Here is a 25,548-nt window from a genome sequence, read left to right as displayed (position 1 = left end):
CTCCAGACTGAAAAACTCCTGTGTCCAAAGAGGCACTTCAGAATAGAGAGAGTCTCCAGAAGAACCTGAAGTTCCTCAAGATAATCCTCCAAACTCACTGCCAGCACGAATCCCCCAGCATCACGTCTCTCAGTGCCATGGGCACTGTCAACGCCCACGGGAGACAGGTAACTCCTTCAGAGGAGGACACCCGTTCCTGCTCCACGCTTCCAGCCGAGGTGGGGACTCGGACAAACCGGTACACTGCATATTAACACGTTTCTTCAGGAAGTGGTTCGGCTCACATTGCTACCGCTGCGGCAGCAAAACGCTTCCCACTCCACAGCCCACGAGCACCAGACGTACCAGAAGACCTGCTGCCTCACAGAGGCGGTAGCAGGATACCAGATGCGAATACCTGCCCGACTCCAACCCTGGGCAGCGAGGACCGGACCCTCCCCTCTCCCCGGACTGCACCAAAAAGGCTTCTCCAGAGGCAGAGGAGTGGGCTCCGTGCCGGCTCTGCGGGGCCAGACAGACGTGAGGTTGGGCTTCTCTTGAATGTGGGTAGTGTCAGTTATTAGCAGCCACTGCAGGGATCAACGATTTGTTTGGAGCTTCACTGTCGGTCCTAGAAAGGCCTCCTTAAGAGAAGGACACGTTAATACTGCTGCAGAGGTACTGCTGTTCTTGTCACCAAAAAAGCGCATGATTTCAGCCTAAGATTTTCAACCAGCACCACTAACAAAGTTTCAGTATTTCACTGTTTATGCAGAATTAGACATCATCGTTTCTGTGAGTTTCTTCGCCATTCCCAGTCAAGATGCACAATGGTAAAGATTTGTGGCTGCTAGAAATACTGTACGTGGTCATGGGAGGTCCTAATTATTTTCTCTGCAATGCCCAGCACACTGAAATTTTCTCCAGATGTGTAAAAATGGGATTTGAAAGCCTCAAGAGCCATAAGATTACTTCCCCCAAGCCCAGAAGGTTTATATTAAAAATGTCATTACAAAAAAAAAAAAAGCCAAATCAGATGTATTCAAGATCAAAAACTCTTTGCACCAAGACTGGCTGTATTTTTCAGCTGAGAAATATATAAACTTTTTTTTTTTTTCCTCCTGATAAATACCACATAAAAGATTAGCCATTAAAAGTCTCCATATTTACAGAAATAACCAAGATTCAGATTTGACTGCTTCACTCAAATCATCTCCCCACATCAGTCTCCAACGGGAAAGCAGCCAAAAAACTCCACGTACGCTCCTTGCAGGGCTGGGTCTCACCTAAAGCTCTAAGATACGGGAAACAGTTCAGTCTGTATGGTTCCCTGAATAACAAATTGAAATAAAAGCACGGGTCTTGTTCATTGTCCCCTGGTCATTGTCCTGGTCATACCCCCTTCAACCCCCCCCCTTCTGTATATTGGATGTGTTCAGCGTAAAGCATAGATTTAAAAAGAAATCTAAATAAATGGGGCTCGTAAAAAGGAAGCTGTAGAGAAATCCGCGGCTTTATGCTTTTTCGCAAAGCCCACCCTAGGTTCTTGTTGGTGTTAAAGCACAAAGTCTGTCTCTTCAATCCTCTCTGGGTCTTGGAGACGAAAATGTGAGTCACGCCTTGGACACTGCAGAGCCTCATAAAGCATTGTACTCCACACATTTCGATGGGTCTGTTGGGAAGTGCTTCTGGCAAATGGTCATGAGCCTCTTCAGCCCCTAGGAATTAACAAAACAAGGACAATTCTGTAATAAAACCGCAGCTGTCAAACCGACTTAACAGTCTACAGTATTTTTAAGCTGAACAAGAAGAATTCAAAACAAATGGCTGCTATTTTGGGGTTGTTGTTTTTTATTTGGTTGTTTTTCCAGTTTTTAAGTTTTATGAACCTTTCTGCCTGCAAAGTGCCAAGTTATCTCCAATATGAGAGAGTCTGTGGCATAACCGAAGAGACTACAGATTCAGTCCCTCATGACAGATTCATAGTGAAGAATCACAGTAATGCTTTAATCCCTCCTCCCCACCAAGGGAGAAAACAATACTATCACAATAAAAGATATTTAAAAAAACCTGAATATTAAAAGTAGTTCTGTAGAGCAAAAACCTATTTCTGACACCAAAACAAGCTGCACAGCTACAAAAAGAACCGAACGGTTTCTCTGGAGGAGAGGTGTCATTCCTCCCCACTGTGGCACCACACCTGACCTACACCGTGGAGGCAAACTGAAGAAGTAATCAAGAAGAAAGGCAGAATGTTGACTTTTCTCTTCAGTTCTTTCAAGGCACCGATTGCCAAAAAACAACGTGACAGAAACCCGGTGATTACTTTCTTTCAAGTCACACATAAAAGTCTAACAAAGAAGAAGGAAAACTGCTGCGGCAGTAATGTAATTTAGCAGTGACACTGTACTCCCAAGATGGCCGAGCCATGTGCCTGTCATTAGATACTAACGATAGAAGATGGCTCCTCACTAAAGGGAAAAATGATTCAACAGAGGATGCTTTGGCCTTTCCAATGCAGACAAGTCTGGAAAACATGTCCTAGCACCACAATGACTCCTTGTTTGGGATGTAACGATCCCAGGTTCGTTGTAAATCAGAAACATGTTAGCTTCATATAACTGCTGGGAGCACAGATAATATTCCATGCTCCAGTTTGAACCAGACTAGCTAAACAAGACCTGGTATTTAAAACCAACATGGAGAAAATGTTTAAAGCCAACTCTGTCTTGGCGCTTCAGTAAGTTGTGTAATTCAGAAGCACAGATATGAAATTCACAGTGGGAAGATGAACACGAAGATTTCCTTGACTGACAGATGTAACCCCAAAAGCAGGTAAGGGACAAACTGAGGAATTCATATACATTGTATCTTCCAAAGGGCACGCTAAGAGAGCTCAAGCAACGCTACAGGGTAGAGATCTTTCTGCTCAAGAGTGGCAAGTGGACACAGATGGCCAACTATACACCAAAGTTGGAGAAGCAGCATTATGGCCATGCTGAGGCCCACAACAAACTTCTTTCAGAGTCCAAATTCCTTTTTTAACACAAACTAACAACAAAACTGTTTGGTTAACATAAGCTATTTCATCCCTGAAATACTTCCACGTAAGTATTACACTAACTGGAGCCTGTCTCTGAAGATGCATAATCCACGTGCCAATTTTCACCTTACAAAAGGTGGTCAAATTTAATTTGTTGGCTCTGTAAGTGTCTGGAGCTTCCTCTGACTTCATGATGACATTTTCACAGGTTATGATATTAAAAACTATAGTTGAAGAGAAACCAAAGGTTACACTTGTAGCCCCAATACAAAGAAACTCAAGGTAGAAGGAGAAGTTGCATTTTACAAGCAATCCGCTTGCAGACAGCTCCAGAAGTTGAAAAGCAACGGGAGTCCTTCTGCCGCAGCAGCAAGATCCTGCCAGAAGCTCTGAGCTCCACGATGCTGCTCTGGAGGCTTCAGAGTTAAGCCAGAAGGTCTTTATCTCAATGGAACTGCAACTGGCAAGAGGCAGATACATTTAACAATACAAGGAGAGAATACTTGTTTCCTCAGACCCATCCACCCGTTACACTGAAACATCAGAGAAGAAAAACACCACTGCTATTAATTCCACAAACAACAGAAGTTCATGACACGAGTATGAATATGCACAGGAGGAACTGAACCTGGAATTTTGAGCCCACACTGTTGAAGAAACATGTTTGAAAAATGAATGCATTGATCTAGTTGCAGAAACAGTCAGAAGGACTGTATTCCACGGTATTAAATTCCACACATGATGTTAAAACCATGAGTTGAGCAGTGAAGGAACTCAGGAGAATAAAGCATGTCTTCACAACCGCTTTGGTGTTCATACAGGATCACAATAGTTAAGACATAGAAAAATCCATTAGACTCCGTTCCTAGCCCAGCACTGAAGAGCCTTCAGGTCCAGGATGAGCTACCTATTAAACGGATGTCATGCTTGACCCAAGCTAAGGCAACTCTCCATTTCTAGGACCTTTTTACCACATCACCTGTAACTATGAAACCAGTATCTCTCAAAGATCCCCTAACTTCAAAAGCAAATCTGTTGGATTTCCAAAGCTAACGTTACCTGAATATACTTCCTTTGAGTTTCATCATTGAGAACGTGGGCTACGTGCTTGGAGAAAATCTTTTCACGACCTGTTCGAGCGTGGATGCCAACCATAGTGACACCAATAGGCCAGGGAGCATTTCCAATAGCCATCTGAAGATAAGCATCATTTGCCTGAAGGAATACAGTGCATGCACACTTAGCAGAACAGAAAGGGCATCGGAAAGCAGAGCATCTTTGCATTGCCAGATACAACACCATCACATGTTCCAGTCTCTCTGCATCGGGTTTCATTGCACAATACTAACCAATTTTACAACACACCTTCCTAACATGATTCATGTTTATGCTGAAGCAAGGACTATGGACTTTACCTGATGAAAGAAAGCACTGGATAAGGCAGTCTAATATTGGTTAAAACTAAAGTTTACTGGGACTATTTTCAGCTCAGCCTTCTCAGGTTCCCGTAAGCTTTTCTGCTGTAATCACCTTTACAACCCTTGCCGTTTCGGTTGCCGACTAGACCAGGGAGCTTGGCTGTAAGCGCAACCCACTGCAGGCCCACGTCGTGTGTGCAGAACTGAGGTCACCCGGTACACAGGAGGGCACTGGGGCCTGACACCTGACATCTCTCAGGGAGAGGACCTAGCTTCCAGTGAGGCTGAGAATCAGCTCTCTACAAAACTGGGTTAAATAAGCACATTTGTAACAATGTTTATGAACAGAGCAGCAGCAGCAGCAGCAAAAGAACCTGAAATTTCCTAATCAAGATAGCAGATCCCGCTTCTTAACATAAAGCTGTAGCAGACAACATCCCCGGAGAAGAACAGCAATAAAACTTGAAGGGAAAATGAACAGAAAGACACGGAGAAAGGAAGAGAAGTACAGAGCTTAAAAAAACGATGACAACTGAGAACCGGGAAGTGAGGGGGACAGACACATATATGCAGTCACAGAAACACAGCTTCAAGAAGGACTTGGAGCAGGACATTCCTCCACTGTTAGTGAGCAGCCACAAGACTCGCTGATAAAGAGTTCATTTATCACCTCCCATTTAGAGACTAATCAACAAGAAGTAGCCATCATGACCAGTGGGTACAGTTTCTTCCCATTTGGCAGGGAGCAAACCGGGAGGTGAATAATGAACAAGGCAGGGCGTTGCAGAGAGAGCTGAGAGTAAACCTGAAGAAGGGACCTGACTTTGCCTGCACCTACATGAGGCAGGATCTGAACAGTCTTTGTCAAATACCTACTTACTGACTTAAATACGGTTTTCTGATGAAACCTAGTATGTGAACATGCAACTAAAGACCCTTCCGGGATTGTCACAACAGGGTTAATTAAGGTTGAGCGGACAACTTTCATTCTGGCATTTGCCTACCATCACATGTTGATTTCAAAATTTAAATCTTTCGAGCATTTCATCTAACAAACAGTAAGAATTTGTGGCTGACGGTATTCACTAGGCTGCACAAAGCAAAAAAACACGGAAGACAACAGCAGGCAAAGAGAGACAAGTCTCTTAGGAAGCAAAATGGAAAAGGATATGAGTATCTTCAAAAGCACAAGGCTCATTAGCCTAATTAAAAAAAAAACAAACCCAAAACTTCCAAATCTGTACTCAACTCCTCCAAAATCAGTCTGTGAAGTTTACATAAAGCAAGCACCTCCAGGAGAGAGGCACAGCAGATTAACCCACAAGATAGACCACATTACCACACACTCACTACTTTGTTTGAGAAGGCACTGGGAAGGGAATTTCAACATAATGATGACAACCAAAAGAAAAAAAAATGCTCCAAAACAAAACCCCACCATCATACATCCCACACTTTCAGTTCTACTTTCAAATGATTTGGATTAAACTGGCCTTAGGCCATCTAAAGTTTTTTCAGTAACAAAAGCAGGTTTGCTTGCTTACTTGACAAATTATCCCAAGTCCTCAGAAGAATAATAAGAAATACTAGAAATTTAAAGGCAAAACATGGCTCAATTTCCTCTGCATACACAAGCTGCTTAAGCAAATGCTATCGATATTTGAGTTCCACTTCTGAAGGCAGCTACAAACAAAACCTAACACTGCCTTTGATCTTGTGTGCCAAAGTACTTCTGCCTCCTCCAGCCTCCTCCAGTAAGCATACTTTGTCCAAAAAAACTTTTCATTAACTTACCTCAACCTTGCCAGGCCAGCTAATGTGAGCATAGCCAAAGAAAGGGACAGTGTCTCACATTCAATAACTCAGTTCACCTCTATTAATTCCTAATTAATTAATCAACACCCTATTACTATTAATTCAATACCTCCATTTAACCTTACAATATCAGGTTTCCCATACAGGTTTCCTCTGCAACTTAATATAACCATCTCTGAGAAAAATTCTATTTGTGCTTACAAAGCTCTGCAGTTTCACCAGCCTCAAAAGATCTTCTGACAGGCTGTGGATCAAACATTACCTGGAGCCCAACCTTTAATAGCCATTTTTCATTTTGTTTGAATATATGTTGTGTGTATTGCCAGCTATGTATCTTCAAAATGCAAAAAAAATGGGAAATGTTGAAGTAATAAACTCAATCTATTAGAACCAGACAGCCCAAACATGCCGGAAGAGTGCACACAAACCTACCTTCACATATTCTCTTTGCAACATGAATTTAATAATATCTGTTATTGATTCTTTGATGTCTGCAGGAAGTGTCTATAGGAGAAGCAGAAGGGGAAAAAAAAAAAAAAAGACATCTTTACTTCAGAATAGCAGCTCAGGAAAATCATCCTACTCAGCATTTATACAAAGTTTAGCACCTACTCTAGCTTGAGGACTTTAACAAAGGAAAACATATTTGTTATTTAGATGAAGGATCTGAAGCAAGAGAGGTTAAGTGGTTACACCTAGCAGCTTGTGGCAAAGTGCAAAATAAAATCCCAACTCTCTATCACATTTGCAACCCTATGAACAGGTGATACATAAAGCAACACCTGGAAAAGCAGTGGGTAGGCAGAAGAATTCACTGATCAAGATTAAAAGGTCAGAACTGAGAGTCATGGGCTCTAGACACAGAAACCCTGACCAACTCACTTCTCTCTTCTTCAGTGAAGATAACATTACCTCAGGAAAGGGCACTAACCACTGGGTACTTTGAAAGCAGAAGTTAAAGTAAGTCTTACAGGGTAGTGACATTTAAAAGTGATTCACCCTTTTCCGAAGTTTTCTGAAGAGTGGCCTCAGGTACGATTCTGTCTGCTTTTGAGTGGCACTGTTCAGCTTCCCCTGTACGCCCCGTTTCACGTAGTCTTCTCTGGCATTCAGCTCCTTAGCCCAAACTCCAAGAAGAAACTGTATGAGGAACAAGCAAATTTATGTTATAGTGCCATCTAGTGACTTCCTCGGCAAAAAAGATGGGAACAGTGGTTCAAGCCACCATGGCAAAATGAGTTTTTCAGAGAAATCTGAATTAAAAAGGCAAGAAGCCTCGTTCAGAAGGATAGGCAAGGAGGGATAGGAACAACCCTCCTATCATAAAAACATGTGGGTGAGGGTAGAGCATGTAAAAAAAGGCACATACAAAAAAACCCGAAGGAAACAAGTGTAGGTATCAGTGCTGGGAGGGAGGAGGGGTACATAAAAAGAGCAGAAATCTAAGTAGAAAACACTGATGTTTCAGAGCAATTTTTGCAAAGGAGCCTAAGGAATGGTGAAGATCACAGTGAAAACTCAACATGCCAGAAGGCAAACATGTCAAACGTACCTTCTCTCTGCCTGGAAAACAATTCCTGAGCTTTCTTTGTCTGACTGCCCAGCCCAAACTATATTAAAATGCCAATGTATCTTATATACACAAATAAAAGCTTCCACTCTTGCTGTGACTTCTGATCATCACAACAGTTACAGAGGGACCAGCTGACTCAAATTAGAGGCAATACAGGCTTCTTGCCAGGAAACAAGGAAACAATTTTCTGCTATCCACTTGAACCTGTTTCCTTAGCAAAGCCAGTGGACTTCCTTTAAAATTCTCTTCTTTCACATAACAGTACCAGGTGATATTTCATTTCAGCTTGTACTGTTCCTGGGGAAGGGAGGCAGGGACTCCTCGGAAGTTTTTAATGCCGTAGTAGTACATAGAAGCAACTACATACAACTGCCTTGATTATCATACGGAAATCAAAACCATATTTATTTTGTCTGGAAAAGCAGGACCAGATTTTGAAGAACACTGCTCTCCCAACAGCCCTTTCCCAAGTCTACCAGAAGTCACTATTGTGACTAACCAAGGCTGTGGAGTGCCAAGCATTTAAAAAACCCCACATCTTAAGCATAATGTGTGAGTTTTTCTCTCCAAGCAGCTGAAACCGTCCCTTCTATTCACGAAATGTATCTGCATCATAGTAAAAAATGACACAACTACAGAATAATTAATCTATTAGAGTTTGTTACCTTCAAGAACTTCGTTATGATGTCCATATCATAGTGATCATCACCCCGTCCTAAGGATTCTCCCAAAGCCTAGAACAGGAGAAAAAAGGCAATTATTTCCACGTTGTCTAGAAATTTGCCCCCACCACCACAGCAGAGCATGATTCACTGCATCGTGAACTGTAATAAACTCCACCAGTAAACCAAAATACTAGTTAGGAAACGGAATGAAACAGCTATATATGCTACTGAGATTCATTAATCTATTAAAAACATTTAAGTCAAAAAGCCAATATGATTATTTCTGAAAAGTCAATGCAACAGTAATTTTTCATTCATTAACTACTAAATTATTGGCATAATCAGCAGCTGTCTGACAGCACTGTATTAAAGGGAACTGTGGGTGCACTGTGTTTTTTTTTAAGATCCCCAAAGCCGTCAATTAACCTAATTATTTTGTTAATCTATTTCAATTCCCTGATGTACTGAGGCTTTTTACCATTTCATTTAATTGCAACTGTGAAATTGAGGGAACACATCTAAAAAAAAAAAAAAAAACACCAAACCAAAAAACCCCAGCAGTATGCTCCAATACTCTAGCTTCCTGCCAAAACCTTCAAACTGTTAATACTAACAATTTTTAGCAATACTAGCAATTTTTAGAAACATTTTCCAGTAGATATAGTTGGATTTATAATTTATTTCCATTGTCCTCACATTTCCAAAGTGAGTTTTATTTAAAAAATCTCCTAGATTTGGAACCCAATTCAGTGTAAGCCTTTATGCTCAAGGGAATGCAGTTGAAGTAGCATAAAATTAAGACTGCATTGTTTTCAAACTTTTCAGAAAATGATTACTTTCATAGCTCAAACCAAGCCTGCCCTACTACCCCAAAAAGGGGGTATTTTGAGAACTAACAGATGGATAAAATGCAGCCCCATTACAACTGGTATCCATTCTGGTACTCCAGTTATTTTAAACCAGAACCCCTGGTACCCTAACAAAAAAGCCAAAGACTATCTCCTAATAATAATGTGTATTCGTTTAAGCTTTCAGTTATAAATCAGATTATTTCTTAAACACGCTTTTGGAAGGATGTTATGAAGATTAACTCCTGCAAAGAGTTTTGAAGATTAAGGGTAAAAGTCTTCAGCTCAAGTTAATGTGTTTTTCAAAACACTACCCTAAAATACCAGGTGCTGAATGCGTTTCATGGCACTCATGCTCCGCTCGCTTACACAAATACCATGGTATTCTTTCAGAACATAGTAGCCATTTGCACTGATTCTGCGACACATCGTCTCTGCACTTGTTGTATTTCCTGTGATCTGCCTACTTCTGATGTCCGCTTCTTTTGTCCTGGATGGTTTTTTATATCAAACATTCTTTCTGCGTGTCTATTTTTCAGAGTCCATGTTTCTTGTATAGGGAAAAATTCATCAGTACTAAGCTTATTACCCTCTCAAATACTCAATGGAAAGGCTTTAGAATTTATGACCAGGTAATGCATTTTTATTAAATTCTCTACTTCCAAACCCCCTGCAGAAGGAATCCTAACTGTATCACTTTCCTTGCAGGCAACTCCCGCCCCCTTTTTGATGAGGTGTTATAAACAAAGACCACTTGAGTTTTCACATGCCTACTGCAGGCACCTATGGTGCAACTCAAGGCTTAGAAACCTCTATTTCCTAACAGAGCATATTTAAGGATACTTCAGAATGCCTAAGCTAGATGTTGAAAACAAGATCAAAACTTTGTCTAAACAATCCTGAAGCTTTCTCAGAACAATGCACTACAGCTAAAATCCCTTAATTAAAATCTACCCATCACATACTTCCAGTTCTTCAATAGTGGTATTCTCCTCATGGACTTTCAAGTCATTCTGTGAGTCATCGTCTCCTGCTTCTTGTCCGCCTACAATTTCATTCAGATACTGCTGGTCAATCTTATCCAAAGCAGCCTTCAGGTCATTTCTCAGGCCCTGGAAAAGATAAGAAATGACTAATTTACAAAAAAAACCCAAGTAAAAGCAGTTCAGCACTGTCACCATGAGCATCCAACTTCCATTTAAGAAAAGCCAAATTCTGTAAAAACATGCGTAAGGGTTTAGCTTTGTTGTCTGAATTTAAACTGAATTCAAAAAACAGTTTCTGGATTGCTTCAGCACTTAACAAAAAGCAGGTGCATGAACTTCTGCAACGTTCATACCTGTGAAAAAGGCTTTTTACCATATTTTCGTGAGAAAAGCACAGAGGACTGAATCAACTTCTAGGACTTTCTTCAAGATGTTTTCTCCAAGCAATGCACCGACCCACCCCAAAACAAACAGAAAACAGACCATAACCATCATCAGCTCTACAAGTCTTCACATCTGCCCTGAAAAAAGCTGTAAATAAGGTAAGTAACACTCCTTCAGTACTATCACATAAAACATTTATGTAGTTTCCCTTTATTACCAATGATTTAAACATAGCAGAATGTTTTATATAGATTAGGTGTTTAAAATCCCCTACTCTAGAATAGGTGATTAAAAAAAAAATTAGAATCAGTTTGAAACCATATATATAAAGTTAAGAGCTGCTTTTAAATAGAACAAGAAACTCAGCTTAGTCACAGTTAGAGGACTTGCATTCTTACCTTGAGACATAAAATATAAAGCTCTATAAAGGAGTATGACATTTCTTACCCTAAGATAAATTCAGCCACTCCATGCGAATAGATATGCACAGTTATTTCCCCTCTTCCATCATCATACTTGACTGTCTAGAGCATTTCTATTAATCATTCAGTAGTCTAAAAACGTCTGAACCACAAACTGGTTATAGCAGCTATCTACATTTTAAGCAACACATAGCAACAGGAGTGACTGAAACATATAACACAAAAATCCAACACAATCCTATTTATGAGCTCACTATTTCCTAATACTCCTACTACTGTCGTTGATGTCACTGGAGGGGAAGCTTTCATTAGCAGAATTATTTTTTTTTAAATGTTTAGATCTGTTTATCCTTTTTTAAAAGACTTGAACAGGAAAAGGTTTTCCTTTTCTGGGCAGTCCCAGCAAAGACATTTCAAACAATTCAGTTTGCCACAAATTAGGGAAGACAATCCAAAGCTGAATTGCATCTCCTCACTTAACTGATCAATTCTTAAGACAAAAGGAATAAATTGGCAAACTGTGATATATCTTTTAGCATTTTTTGAATCAATGGCTACTTTAAAGGCAAGGGGGGAAAATCAAGTTTCCCTAACAAGTTATAGCTCTGGAATCAAATGATTTGAAAAATCATTTACATACCAGAAAGATAGGATGCAATCCTCCTCTCTCTTACCCGTACCTTCCCAGAGACGCATATAATCACAAACACAGGACAGTTTTAACAGTAAATGACTGTCTTTTCTGCTGGTTAAAAAGCAGGTAACAGCACAGGCTGGGGTATTACTGCCACCAGGAGGCCCCTTTTTCAACTGAAAAGGCCTAGAAGGTTTCTAGGGTTTAACTGTCTAACACAAGGAATTGTAATTGTGCACAAAACTATGACATTTAACATACTTTCTCAGGCAGTAAATGAGACAGAGCAGATCTTCCTCTTTGCTCGGTACTACCCCTCCCTCCTAAAAAGTAACAGTTACTGAAACTGATTTTCTGTAACTTGTATAGGGTTCCTCATTGGTTATCCCGCTACAAATAAGTAACTAGTAACTATCCAGTCTTACCTTGTTCACTTCAGGTGCAAGAATTTCTATCTTCCTCAGACGCTGAAATGCATCATAATCTGTTTCTCCAAACAGTCTGATCGGCTCACCTCTCTCTCGTAACCTCCTGATAACCTGAAAAGAATCAAAGGATTCCATTACGCAAACTCGTAAAGGAAGCAAAATAAAATCCAGAACTACGGATTTGTTTACTTTGCTTAGAATAACAAGCTGAGCTGGACTGGAGAGGAAATGGCAATATTTTAAGCAGTAGAAAAATGTTCCAGACACTTTACAATCTAAATATAAAACTCCCACGGTGTTTCAGTGAAAGGCCATTCCAAATATTACCAATCTAAATATCGCATAAAACCCCAAGCCACTTGGTATAGCCTAACTTTTTCCTGCTCTGACTTGTTTAAACAAATACACAAAAATTATCCCTCTGGCAGAACTTAAACTGTTTTCAAAATCACGAAGGAACTTGACGATAATCTCACTCACCTACTTGTCCAGGGCAATAAAAACACTCCCTAACTAGGCTGCAGGTTGTCCCAGCACATCTGCAAGATTGATTTGCTGAAAATTGTCATCCTTAAGCATTTGGCAAATATTAAGTCCCATAATCTAATGTGATAGTTACTTTAAAACTAGATATAAGAGGTCCAACATCCTCCCTCGGCTGATTTGCAAAGTCATGGGCAGAGCCAAAACCCGAACTTTTTTCTCCCGATTCCTTCTCTCATGCATTGCTTCTAAATCTCTTTATACTTACCATTACTCATTTAGCGTATCAATTCATATTGATATATCAATCACCATGCAATACTTTGGTGATCAAGAGAAGGGCTTACACTTCATTTCATGCCACCACTTTGTTATACCAATAGACTGGTTGGACAACAAGAAACTAAATGAATTCAGCCATTAATTCGTTTATTCAGTTCAAGTGTCTTGCTGTATGTTGGCAAGCATTTGACTTGCAAACGTATCACAAAACCAGGGGTGGACAGAGCGCTGGCACAGCAACACCTAAACCTCGACCAAAACATGCACCCAAGTAGATCAACAGCAGTGAGACACTGAGCATTACACAGGACGTACAGACCAAACCTCAAACCAAGCATGAAACCAACAGCCCGCATTACAAGCCCTGTGACATACTCCTGTTACAAATAGTAAGTATCTTGCAAAATTAAGGGGACATGTGACATCCTTGGATGATCTCAGCTGTGAATTTCAATATTTCCAAGATTAGAATTTATTCTGTACTTCTGAACTTCCTGCTTCTCTTCTGCTTTGGGGTATAGATCTGTTTGTGACCTCACATTCACATAGGTATTTTTATTTTTAGAAAGGACAAAGATCACACCAGCTGCTCTGGCTTCAGGACCTTTTCTTCTAGAAATGAAGGTGAACTTCCAAACCTTAGTTTCTAAATTTGGGTTCAGAGCTACAAAGAAAAGCAGCTTGGTGAAAAAAGTCTTGGAAAAAGTCAGCATGCCATCTTCAGTATTATCCAAGGATAATACTGATATTCAGGGTACTATTCTAGAATTCATCTGAAAGAGCTGTAAAATGTTATGGCGCATCTGTGCAAATCCATATGACAGAGGCTTTACCCATCTGTACCTCCCTATGCATTCAGTTGGACACCAGATCCTTGATGAGCGAAGATGATCATTAATTGTTGACTGTAAAAATTGAGGCTTATTATTTAATACAAACTGCCATAAAAAGTACAGTTCACTAGAAAAAACAGCCCTAACAAGAAATTTCAGATGCATTTGCTGTAAACTCAGGCAGTCTGTTTCTGATGACTGATTTTACCTCCTGTCTGGAAAGGGTCATTGGTAACTTTTCTTCTGCCAGTTCAAGTTCCAGCACTGGATTTGATGAAGTCAGTGGTTTCTCCTCCTCTTCTTGCTGCTGCACCTACATTCAACGGACATAGTTACTAATGTGCTGATGGAAATAAGCCCATATATTGATAGCAATGCAAAGATACAGAACCCTGGAACACAGATTTTAATATGACAATATAAACCTTTAGTTTCATAGTTTTTCTTGTCTATAATTGAATTCACAGAACAACAAAAGCTTTTAAAAGTATCAGTATTTAACTAACACTTCTGCAGGTTGCAGGAAGCAGCCTCTATAGCAAATGGAAAGGACAATTGCTGAAGTTTGGCAATCCCTTTAGCAGGCAGATGTCAGCACTGGTGCCAAAAATAGCAAATCCACCCTCTGCCTGTTGATACCTGCCCCTGCTCTGTCCTCCCTACCCATGCAAAAGCATTGGCATCGCTATGTGATGAACCAGACGGCGGAAATGATTCAAACAGAAAATAATCTGGCAAACAAAAAGAAAGGTACTCTTCCCAGCCCACTTAACCTAACCTCCTCATCCAGCTCACCAGGCAGCGGCACACGCGTGGACACAAGGGCAGAAATGAAAACCCAAGGACAGGGAGAGAGTGGGGCTGCTTCTTTCGGTGGCAGTGTCAGTTTAAAATGTTTACTACCTACAGCTTCAGTGAGCTGAGTACAATTAGTAGCGATCCATGGTTTCTATTGGGTTTTGAGAGGTGCTCGTTTAAGGTAACGCATTTTTCTCACAAGCTTGCCATAGTTTCTTGCGGGTTAAAAAAAACAAAAGGCGGCACCCACAACTCCTCACAGGGATAGGATCTCATTAACAACTCCTCTTAATCTAAAAGAAGCTCCCTGAATCAGAGCTTGCTTTCTTCATTACTCAGTATTTTAAATAATGCAAAACAACTCTTGATCAAAGTAACTTTGAGACAGCAGTCATGTAACTACGGTTCCCTTTATAAGCTCAAATTCGACATTTCTGGCAGCATAAGCAGATTGCTGTTGGTAATATTCCTATAATAAGGAAACATTTCCAGTATTTACTCACATCTTGTTTTTTCCTAGATTCCTTATTAGAATTTATTTCCTTTCCATTCTTGCTAAAAGGGAAATGCTCCACTTAATCCTACAGCACCCTGTAGCATTCTCCATGCATGGGCAGTACACTGTCATTTCCAGTCTGTATTTGGGTTGATCAGTTTGATGAATGTACTAGACGGATTTTTTTTAAAGAAGCTTTTCTATTCTTTCAGGCCAATGTGCCAGTCTTGCACTCTGGTGTCAGTCTGACTCCATGTGGATGTAAGGATCCACCCCTGTGGCTCCAGCTACAGGATTCATCCACAAATCTATATTCAATGCTATACTAGCAAACACAGAAATCAATCCTATAACCACAGGTGCTTGGAACAAGCAAGGGAAGGACAATCAAATCAATGCTTAACACATAAAGGGAGGGGAAAAATAAAACTTCCATCAATGCAGGAAAGGGGGAATTGACAGGGGACAGAAAAGATGGAAGAACTGTGTAAAAATGTATATATATAAGAAATACACTCCCATGGCAGAAGGATACGTACAAGTTTTAACTTACAAACATTCTGGAAATCATAAAGAGACAGCAGCATTGGGGGAAAAGATTTGATCCATTCTGTCAGCTGGACTTCAAGTTACAAGCAATATCTTTACCACAGTTATTTTGGTTTCGGTGCTTTCTTTTTCAAGCAAGTCAAATTATTACAACTTATTAAGTCTAAGCAAAGGAAAAACACCTGAATTTAAAAAGAAATCAGTCTATATTCTACATCTTATTAATGTAGTAAAGATCAAATGCAGAAATCTGGGAGGCTCTAAAAAGGTACTAAATTTAAAGAAGCAACTTATTTTAAAACCATTTTCAGGGTTACATTTCAAACCAAAACTGGTGCTGCAGCAGCACAGACAACGGCATTTTAACCGCCATGTAAGGTTCTGAAGAACTCAAGCTAATGCTCAAAAAGCATCACGTAGTCATTTCCACTCGGAAGAGCAACTGGATTCACAGAATACTTTCTCATGACTATATGCTGCACGTTCCAAGACCCATTTTGGCACTGATGTTCAAATATTCTACAAACAGATCAAGGTTTCAGAATAAGTCACTAACCGGGTAAAGTTCAACTGAAAACAAAGCTCCTATTTGTGCCCAGTAACAGCAAACAAGATTACGAGCCCCTGTCTTCCACAAGGGAATGCATACCCCCTCCCATACACGTATAATCAGGCAGGCAGGCAGACGCACACACTTGTAAAAGAAAACAACATTCTTTCCATTTCAGTAAACTATCTCCCTGACACCATTACAAGGCAGATAAAGCCTTCCAGATCACTCATTTGTTTCAAAATGCGCCCTAGGTTACCAATTGTTTTCTAATATTTTGCCAGCAAGAAAACAAATGCTGCTGTCACGCTCTTTCAATGCTGGATGGTTGGTGGCCAAAACCCAAGTACAAATAAATACAGTATGAAAGTTGGCAGATCTTTTTAATATGCGCCCACGCTATACTGATTTCTTTTGGACATTTTGACAAGACCGTGAAAATTATCTGAATGGATAAAATTATCCAAACGTATCCATTTTTTTCCAATGCGGGGGGGGGGAAGGTGGCTATATCAGATCCAGTGTTCATGCCTAACAGCACAATTTAAAAAGAAAGGAAGACAAGCTTTGATCCCAAGCCACTTCATGCTTTCCACACAAAAAATAAATAAAATAAACAAAAGCCAAACCATAACACAAACTTAAGTAGCTGTATATCATGCATGTCTTTTCCTGCATTGAAAATGGTTTTGGAAACTCATACCTCTCCAGGTGGCTTCTCATTTACAGGCTAATGTATAACATTAACAGATTGAACAAAGAACAACAATTATCATTAACAACATTTATACTGTTGATAATAAAGTGTAGACTTCAAAGTAAACATACAAATTCCTGGAAGAACAACTACCATACCTTGTAGCCACATCTCTGAAAGTAGGCCTCCTCTTCTTTTTTAGCTAGCTCACTGCGTTTGAAATATTTCTTATTTCCCTAAAAGAGAGGAAAACTGTTAACAGTTTACAGTTTTGCATACTTGGGCAAAAATGGCTCAAACTTCCTTACTTGAGTTGGTGAATTCAGCTACATCCTTTCAGAGAGATGGCTACATTGCCATGCAAAGGGGACAAGTTGGAAGCACCTCTGAAAATCAGCAATATAGAGTGACTTCACAGCACATAAGTATAAGCAGGCTTGAAAGTACAATGTGTTCACCAGCGCCTTAAAAAAACCCACATTCTTCATCATGTAAGGCCACGGTACTCGCTAGCGTAAAGCTTCGCTTCAGAAGTGCACAAGGCCCAGGTTGGAACACTGGAAAGTTGTTTAAACAAACCGTACAAAACGTGTCATTTTACACTAAATGAAGGAGATGGGAGAAATCACCTTCGTACAGAGTATTTTGTAAGCTTCTTTGGGGCACCTATGTGGAAATGTGTTTGATAAGACCTTCCAAGCACACAACAGCTAGCAACTGTGGTCACCCTGAAGCATTTCCCTCGATTAACATGAAATATTGCTTCTTTCTTCATACTTTGCTTGCCTGATCTACAACAGCCTCCGATCACCGCTCACTACGTCAACCACTAATGCCAAAACCTAAACACAGACATCCACAAAAGCGCTCTACTTTACTGTGGGCGCTGTTAAGCTAACACACTCGGCGCACACACACCCCTCTGCGACCCTACTATTGCTATGAACGTTCCGCAGCAGTGGTGAGGAAAGGGATCCACACATCGTTCACCGACGGTGGCACAGATTTTTCTCATCTCTCAGTGCCTGAAATAAATAACTAAACCAGCTCCAAAAGGCAGAGGCACACAGCGAGGCCCTGAAGCCAGGCTGCTTCGGCGCCCCCAATTCTCTGGTGCCCCCAACCCTAAACGCCTCCTGACTCCTTCCCCGATCCCACCCTGGGCCACTCCTGCTCCTCTTCCCCAAGCCCCGAACCCCCTCCCGGGCCGCTCCTCACCCTCCCAAACCTCATCCTGGGCCGCCCCTGACACTCCCAAACCCCACCCCGCCCAGCTCCGGCCAATCCCCCTACCCCGGCCCCTGTCCCAGGCCGCTTCCTCTCCCCTTCCCCGGCCCCATCCCGGGCCGCTCCCGCCTCACCCCCCGCCCCAAGCCTCCACCTTAGGCCGTTCCCGCCGCCCTCCCCCGGTCCCCCACCCCGGACGGCTCCCGGTCCTGTCCCGACCGCCCTCACCCCCACGAGCTCCGTCTCCTCCAGCTGCTGCCGCTTCCGGCTGATCTCCCGCTTCAGGATGTCCATGGCGACCCCAGCCGCCGCCGCCGCCGCCGCCGCCGCCGGAAGTGGCGGAGCAAAACAACGGCGTCACTTCCGAACGGCCGCGCCGCGAGCCGGGCCGCAAGGCCACGCACGCGCACAGCGCCCCCTGGGGGCTGGGAAGAGCGCCGGGGGGGGGGGGGGGGGGGGCGGTGATCGCGTGCGACAGGGCACGACAGTGCGACAGTGTGGCCGCGCACAGGGGGAGCTGTGCCGGCTCGGCTGCCGCGGGGAGGGCGTGGGGCTGGTGGCTGGGCCCGGGGAGCACGAGGGGCCGCTCGCTGGCCGCAGGGATGGCGTGGTGGGTGTCGGTCTCTTCTCCCACGTAACAAGCGTGGACGAGAGGAAACGGCCTCAAGTTGTGCCAGGGGAGGTTTAGATTGGACGTCAGGAAAAATTTCTTCACCGAAAGGGTGGTCAAGCACTGGAACGGGCTGCCCAGGGAAGTGGTGGAGTCACCATCCCTGGAGGTATTGAAAAGACGTGCAGACATGGCGCTTAGGGACAGGGTTTAGTGGTGGACTTGGCAGTGCTGGGTTAACGGTTGGACTCGATGATCTTGAAGGTGTTTTCCAACCTAAACGACTCGATGATTCTGTGAGGCTGGTCACTGGCCCCCAGGAGCACGTGGGCCCGGCCGTACAAGGCCGCGGCTGCCGCACAGGAGGGCAGGGTGCCTCCTTGGCTGCTCCCGGCACCGGTGTGCCCCTGCCACCGGCCGGTTCACTCCGGGAGGCTTAACAACACCCCAAGGGAAATCAGAACTGTTTCACCGACTCCAGGATGCCCTCAGGTGAAACTACACCAGCAAACAGTGTAGGCTTTAATTGCAGGGTGCTCGCAAGTACCCCGCTCCTTCCCCAGGTGCTGGTATTAAAAATCACCCAAGAGATGGGAAAGGTTTGCACTCCCTGTCCCCTGTGCTGTCTGTGCACCTGAGACGGTGCGTTGGGATTTAAGTGTGATGCCTGGTTTCTGCTTCCTTCAGACCGACGGCTGAGGTAGCTGGTAGGGACTGAGCTCCAAAGTGTGGGCTTATGTGTATATCCTGGAAGTTAAAATTACTGCCTTCGTTAGCTTCATGTCACCAGGCACGCAGCATTTGTGACACAGATTAACAGGAAGAGAGTTAACTCTGAATTTCATCTCTTGTTTTGTTTATTTACCTGCTTTTGTCCACCAATTTCTATCCTGTGGCTTGTACAGTCCAAGAGGTCCAGAAAAAGCTTTGAAGAGTGGGTAAGAACAGCCAATTCTCACTATGCTTAAATTTATCAGGGCTACACCTGTGCTGGAAACGAAGGCCACCGAACAGTGAAGGGTGGAAGTCCCTGTAACTTTAGCTCCTCTGTTTTGCTTAGAAGCAGCATGGCTGGTGGCAGCACCTCTGTCTCCTCCAGCCTCATGCTACGGCACATGGCAGTTTCTGCCTCCCTAGCTCTGCCAGGCTTTTTTCATCTTTAGGTCCTCCCAGATTTTTTCTTTGCCTTTCCTTGTTGTACGCTCCATTGCTCCGGTAGCTATTTTGGAGGGCTGTAACTGCAACTGGCTTTTCACCTAGGTTAGATAATCTGAGCCGTGTGCCATGGCTCTTTCTTGCAGAAAATAGCCCATCAGTTTAAGGGTGTTGTTTAAACCTAGGCCAGAGGGATATGGATTTAGAAATCATGCCCTGCTTTACCTCAGGCTTGAATGCAATCGCTTTGCAATGAGGAAGCAGGAACAGTCCTCCTACGCTTTTTCATAGTTCGTCTAAAAGGAAATTATTTCATATCTGACGGTGAAAGGATCCAAGAAGGTCTCAGTAGAGAGGCCTGGGGGGATGTGCCCACACTTGGGTAAGGGCATAAGTCGGGAGGCTGTAGGAATACTCTGTAGTGGACTTTATGGCAAACAAATCTGGATGCTCTTGTCTGAGTGCCAGCTGCCCCCCTCGGTTAACTGTAGTATAGACATAACCTTAGACCTTGCTTCATTTCCTGCTCCAGTTTGACGTTATATCTCAATTAGAGACAGTACAAAATGAAGGAGGAAAGCCAACTCACACACAGTATTGACAAGAATGATGCAGTTACTGTGAGGTGACACCTAGACCAAAGATCTCCTGGTTTATAAAAATCAAAACAAACCAGCGAGGTGGCAGGGAGGGGTATAATGGGCAAGGAAAGCAGCTGAAGACTTTACCTTGGTAAAACAGCTTTGGCTAGGTTTGAAATTAATGCTGTACCTCTAAAAGGTGTCTAAAAGTTCACTAACGATGACACAACCTTCCACGATTGATTTGGTGCTCTGCTTCCAGTACTCCTGGTTCTGTGCTTCTCTTGCCTCCAAATCAAAGCATCCTTTACTGTAAATCCCCTCTGTGATCAAGACAGTTGTCTTGTCCTGTGGAAGAGAAGTTGCAATCTACAAAGTACAACATCTCCCAAAAGAGTTGCTGTATGTATGCAAATATGTATATATGTTGGCTGTGTTTTTCTGAGGGCATTCACTAATATCTCCCTGAAGAAGCAAAGGGGGAAAATAATACTTGGTGTCATACATCTCCTTGAGATTTCTCTTTTTGAAGAGATTGGAAAATCTTCTGATGTATAAGAAGTTGTGGTACCGTCTTTTTCTTTCACTGACAACTCATGAGGACATCCACTCCGGCTTGCTCTCCGATTTCCAGGATGGCAAATCTGTTTGACTCCTCTTTGCCTTGGGCTCAGGGCAACATTTTCTGAGGGGCATGAATTGTTGAGATGGTTGGGTCAGGTCTCGGCTGGACTCTGTTCAAAGCTCCTCCATTCTTCAGAACATATTCCCAAGGGTATATCTATGCTGGCAATTCGTTATGGTCTCTGCCTGCTTCGTTATGGATCTCTGGTCCTTTGACTGTCTCCATTCACAGGCGCTACTTGGTTGTAGGGTGGATATCTGGAGCACCCCTTGCTGGACAAACTCATGGCGCACATGAAAGCTCACACTGTGAGCTCTGCTCCTTGGACCACGCAATGGAAGCTGATCGTCCGCACTGCAGGAGGGTTTCTCTGAGTCACCCTTGCTCTGAGGAGCCCTTAGACTGCGGAAACTGCTTAGCAGTGTGTTAGGAAAGCAGACAATTCCTTCCCTGTGCCGGTCCCTCAACCATGCAATGATCCTTTTGATGACATCAGTGCACGAGATATTTTTAACATGTGACATGGGTGCTTTTCCAAGCTGTATTTCAAACTATCAATTTATTATATACGGCATTACTTTACTCATTAGAGTCAATTAGACCACTGCTATAAATCCTTAGCTTGACTATTTGTTTTCTACTGCTCCTGTTTTGCTTTTCAGGGCAATACTGCTGGTTTGGTACCACGATGGCTGCGTATTTCTGTCTCCCATGTGATTAATAAATGTTATATTTGCTGTCAGGGCTCGAGCCAGGCTGTTAAGCTGTCCCAAAACCACTTGCAGAGTCTTGAGAGCTCACTGCAACTGAGTTTGGGTCTGGAAGCAATAGTGTTACCCGTGGTTTTCCTAGATCCAGGTTTCCGCAGACCTCTGGAACAACCCCACAGAGTTAACCGCAAAGCTACTTCGAAGTAATTCACTTCACAACATTCCATATGAAATCAAGACTGAAAAGGGAAATCTAGAAGTTACTCAAAGTCTTGGAACATTCATAAGAGCCTTGTAAGTAATAGAAATACAAGCTTAAAACATACACGAGGTGTTTCATTCCAATTTCTTGATGATTAAGTGTCTGCTCAGCTTTATCTGCTGCAAGCCAACTGTCAACTTACAGGAAGATTATTGAAGGCAGCTCACAAATACATCATTTCACTCAAACAACCCAGATGTCATCTATTTGCCGAAGTAGTAAAGCTGATCAGAATGATTTTGGTTGCGCTCAGTCATTGTATGCAGTTTATATTTAGCTGTTTTCAGGTTGTATTCAATACTTTATGGGTATCCAGTTTCACTTTTCTATTTGATATTAAAACAGGGGAAAACCCCAGCTCAGCCAGTGTATGCTTTCGCTTGCACACAGGAGGCAGAACTGATGCCTTACAGCTGACGGAGATTGCAGAAGAACTCATTTCAAGTAATGCAGGGCACAGATCACTCTTGGAAACCTTTTTCAGATAGGTACATGGTTCTTTTTATTCATCTTCAAAATACTATAACAAAAAAGACATTTGATAAAATTGCATTTATACCATGACTAAATATGTCCACTTCTGGCAAGGGAGCTCAATGTCCAGATGGAGACTGGTGACGAGTGGCATCCCACAGGGGTCCGTATTGGGACTGGTACTGTTGAATGTCTTCATCAATGACATAGACAGTGGGATCGAGTGCACCCTCAGCAAGTTTGCAGATGACACCAAGCTGAGGGGTGCGGTTGACACGCCAGAGGGATGGGATGCCATCCAGAGGGACCTGGACAAGCTGGAGAAGTGGGCCCGTGTGAACCTCATGAGGTTTAACAAGGCCAAGTGCAAGGTCCTGCACCTGGGTCGGGACAACCCCCGGTATCAATACAGGATGGGGGATGAAGGGATTGAGAGCAGCCCTGCCGAGAAGGACTTGGGGGTACTGGGGGATGAAAAGCTGCACATGAGCCAGCAATGTGCGCTCGCAGCCCAGAAGGCCAACCGTATCCTGGGCTGCATCACAAGCAGCGTGGCCAGCAGGTCGAGGGAGGGGATTCTGCCCCTCTACTCTGCTCTGCTGAGACCCCACCTGCAGTACTGCGTCCAGCTCTGGAGCCCTCGGCATAAGAAAGACACGGACCTGTTGGAGTGGGTCCAGAGGAGGGTCACAAAGATGATCAGGGGATGGAACACCTCTCCTGTGAAGAAAGGCTGAGAGAGTTGGGGTTGTTCAGCCTGGAGAAGAGAAGGCTTTGGGGAGACCTTATTGCAGCCTATCAGTACTTAAAGGGGGCTTCTAAAAAAGATGGTGGCAAACTTTTTGGCAGGGCCTGTTGTGACAGGACAAGGGGGAATGGCTTTAAATTAAAAGACTTAGACTAGATATAGGGAAGATATTTTTTACGCTGAGGGTGGTGAGACACTGGCACAGGTTGCCCAGCGAGGTGGTGGCTGCCCCATCCCTGGAAACATTCCAGGTCAGGCTGGACGGGGCTCTGAGCAACCTGATCGAGTTGAAGATGTCCCTGCCCACGGCAGGGGGGTTGGACTAGATGACCTTTAGAGGTCCCTTCCAACCCAAAGTATTCTATGATTCTATGATTCTGTGATCCAGTCTCACTCTTTTCTTCATTTATTAAAGCAGTCCTTAACTTTTTGGAAGGGATTAACCCATCCAGTTCCCCATTCTCTGCCCTCACGTTTACTTAGTTTGTTGACAAGTATCTCCAGCTTGTCACATCCACAGGTCACCTCCATATGTGCGACAATTTGTTCTAAGCAGCCCTGGTAGCACCTCTGCTAAGGTTTGCAAATTGCGCTTCCCTACAATTCTTGCATTGGGGATGTGCCCATCCTCTCCGTTTAGTGAATTTAAGCCACTCATACTAGGCTTGCTATTTCTTATTTACCTTCCAGAACTGCCTAAACAGTAGCTCACAATCTCCAGGAGGTCACAGAGTGAGAAACACTCAGCCAGAGGGAAGATCGAGGAAGAAGTTGGGGGGTAGCACTCCACCACAGGTCTCCAAAAGCCACTGGCAAAGACGAGAAAAGCTCACAGGTGAGGGAATGGCAGAAAAAAGTTCCCGGCATTCCTAACAAACAGAAGTCTTCAAAAGGGTATGACATCCGTGCATCGTTAGGGGTAAAAGAAGCAGGTAGCATTTTAATTTGGTTTGTTTTGCTTTTTAAAATATCGCTTGATTAGTTCTCATGGCAAGTCAACCCCTACAGCTCCTTTCTGCCAGGACAGACCTCTGTAATGCACCGTTAAAATGCTTAGGAAAGTAATGCCTCCATATGGATGTTACTGGTTAGTAAGGCTAGTGTGGCTTTTAGAAACATGTTTGAAATAACTGTTTGAATGATAATTATCCTCTGGTTTTGATAAAGGAATATTTAGTTGAATTGTTTAGGTTGTCTAAAGGATGCATAGGTCAATTCCTATCCTAGCAGCTTTATTATCTGTAAAACTGAGGTGGTGTAAAAACTCATTATTGCTTCTAAAAAGCTTTTCATTTAAGAACAGCTAATTATTGCCAAACTGGCTGGCACGGGAGATATCTGAGGAAAATTTTGTTGTTTCAGGAAACAGTATTGGTAACTCAGCTTATGGCACTGTGTTGTCAGAGCCCCTAATGAATCAGTCCCAAGATGTCACTAAGGAGACCGTGCTCTTTTGACAGCAGTGGCCATTTGTGACTGTTAAAGAATTCAAAACACCTTGCAGGAAAATGATTGTGCTTTTTTTTGTTGTTGTTGCTGATATTTCTGTAGATGTTCTTTCTACTTCAGCAGTACGGGGCAAACCACGTTAAGCAGGGAACATACTTACTCTCAGCATCAGTCTGCACTACAGATATCCAAGCAGCAAACTCTTTCCAGGAAAAATGCACTAACAGGACTAATCCCTGCAAATGCAGGCTGGTTTGTCAAATTCATGCACTGAGTTTTAGATCCATGCCTTTGTCTCTCTCCTCAGCCTTCCCCAAAGCAAGGTCTATACTTCACAACCCTCGTTTTTGAGACATTTTAGCTGTATTCAAATTATAGGTGAATAAACATAACAGAGGCCTCCCCCCAAACGCCAAATAGATCTCGCTGGATGGTAGAAAAGCTCAGAAAAACATGTGGTTTTGTTCTATTTTTATGTGTACAGAAGATAAATGGTTGAGCGTAAAGTATTGTACTTCTAAGTTTGAGTTCATTAGCTTCTATTCAACCCAGGCAAGAAATCTCTCAAAGTTTTTACTAGATGATCATACTTCTGTGTTGTCAGTTTGATCCTTGCAGGATGTGTCCATCTCAGAGAAAATACCCATTCAGGTGCATTGGCTGCCTCAGCAGAGAGGTCAAGGATTGAATGGGTGATGGAGTCTTCAATATCTACACATCTCTGAAGGTAAATCCAGGGGGGGCCACATTAATGAAAATGCTGCTGCATATTCTTACTGCTGAATAAAAGCATCATTTTCAGATGTTGTCAGTCTCCAGCCTGA

General features: G+C 42.9%; 1 protein-coding gene across 2 annotated transcripts; it reads right to left on the bottom strand.

Moving 5' to 3' along the window:
• Positions 1-729: 729 nt before the first annotated feature.
• PRPF18 (pre-mRNA processing factor 18) lies at positions 730-18,438 on the bottom strand. 2 transcript variants are annotated; one of them, XM_076355767.1, is made up of 11 exons: positions 18,339-18,438; positions 17,042-17,119; positions 16,890-16,916; positions 14,002-14,106; positions 12,193-12,306; positions 10,307-10,453; positions 8,494-8,562; positions 7,255-7,395; positions 6,688-6,759; positions 4,082-4,237; positions 730-1,697 (listed from the first exon to the last, which is right to left on the bottom strand). In XM_076355767.1, exons 1-11 carry the CDS (start codon positions 18,402-18,404, stop codon positions 1,617-1,619), a joined length of 1,056 nt encoding a protein of 351 aa, XP_076211882.1. In that variant the 5' UTR covers positions 18,405-18,438; the 3' UTR covers positions 730-1,616. The 2 variants fall into 2 exon arrangements, with proteins under 2 accessions (XP_076211882.1, XP_076211973.1); XM_076355858.1 differs by lacking the exon at positions 16,890-16,916.
• Between the last annotated feature and the right edge of the window lie 7,110 nt (positions 18,439-25,548).

The sequence above is a fragment of the Aptenodytes patagonicus genome, chromosome 1 (genome assembly GCF_965638725.1).
Source record: "Aptenodytes patagonicus chromosome 1, bAptPat1.pri.cur, whole genome shotgun sequence".
NCBI lineage: Eukaryota > Metazoa > Chordata > Aves > Sphenisciformes > Spheniscidae > Aptenodytes > Aptenodytes patagonicus.
This window is presented reverse-complemented; position numbering and strand designations above follow the sequence as displayed.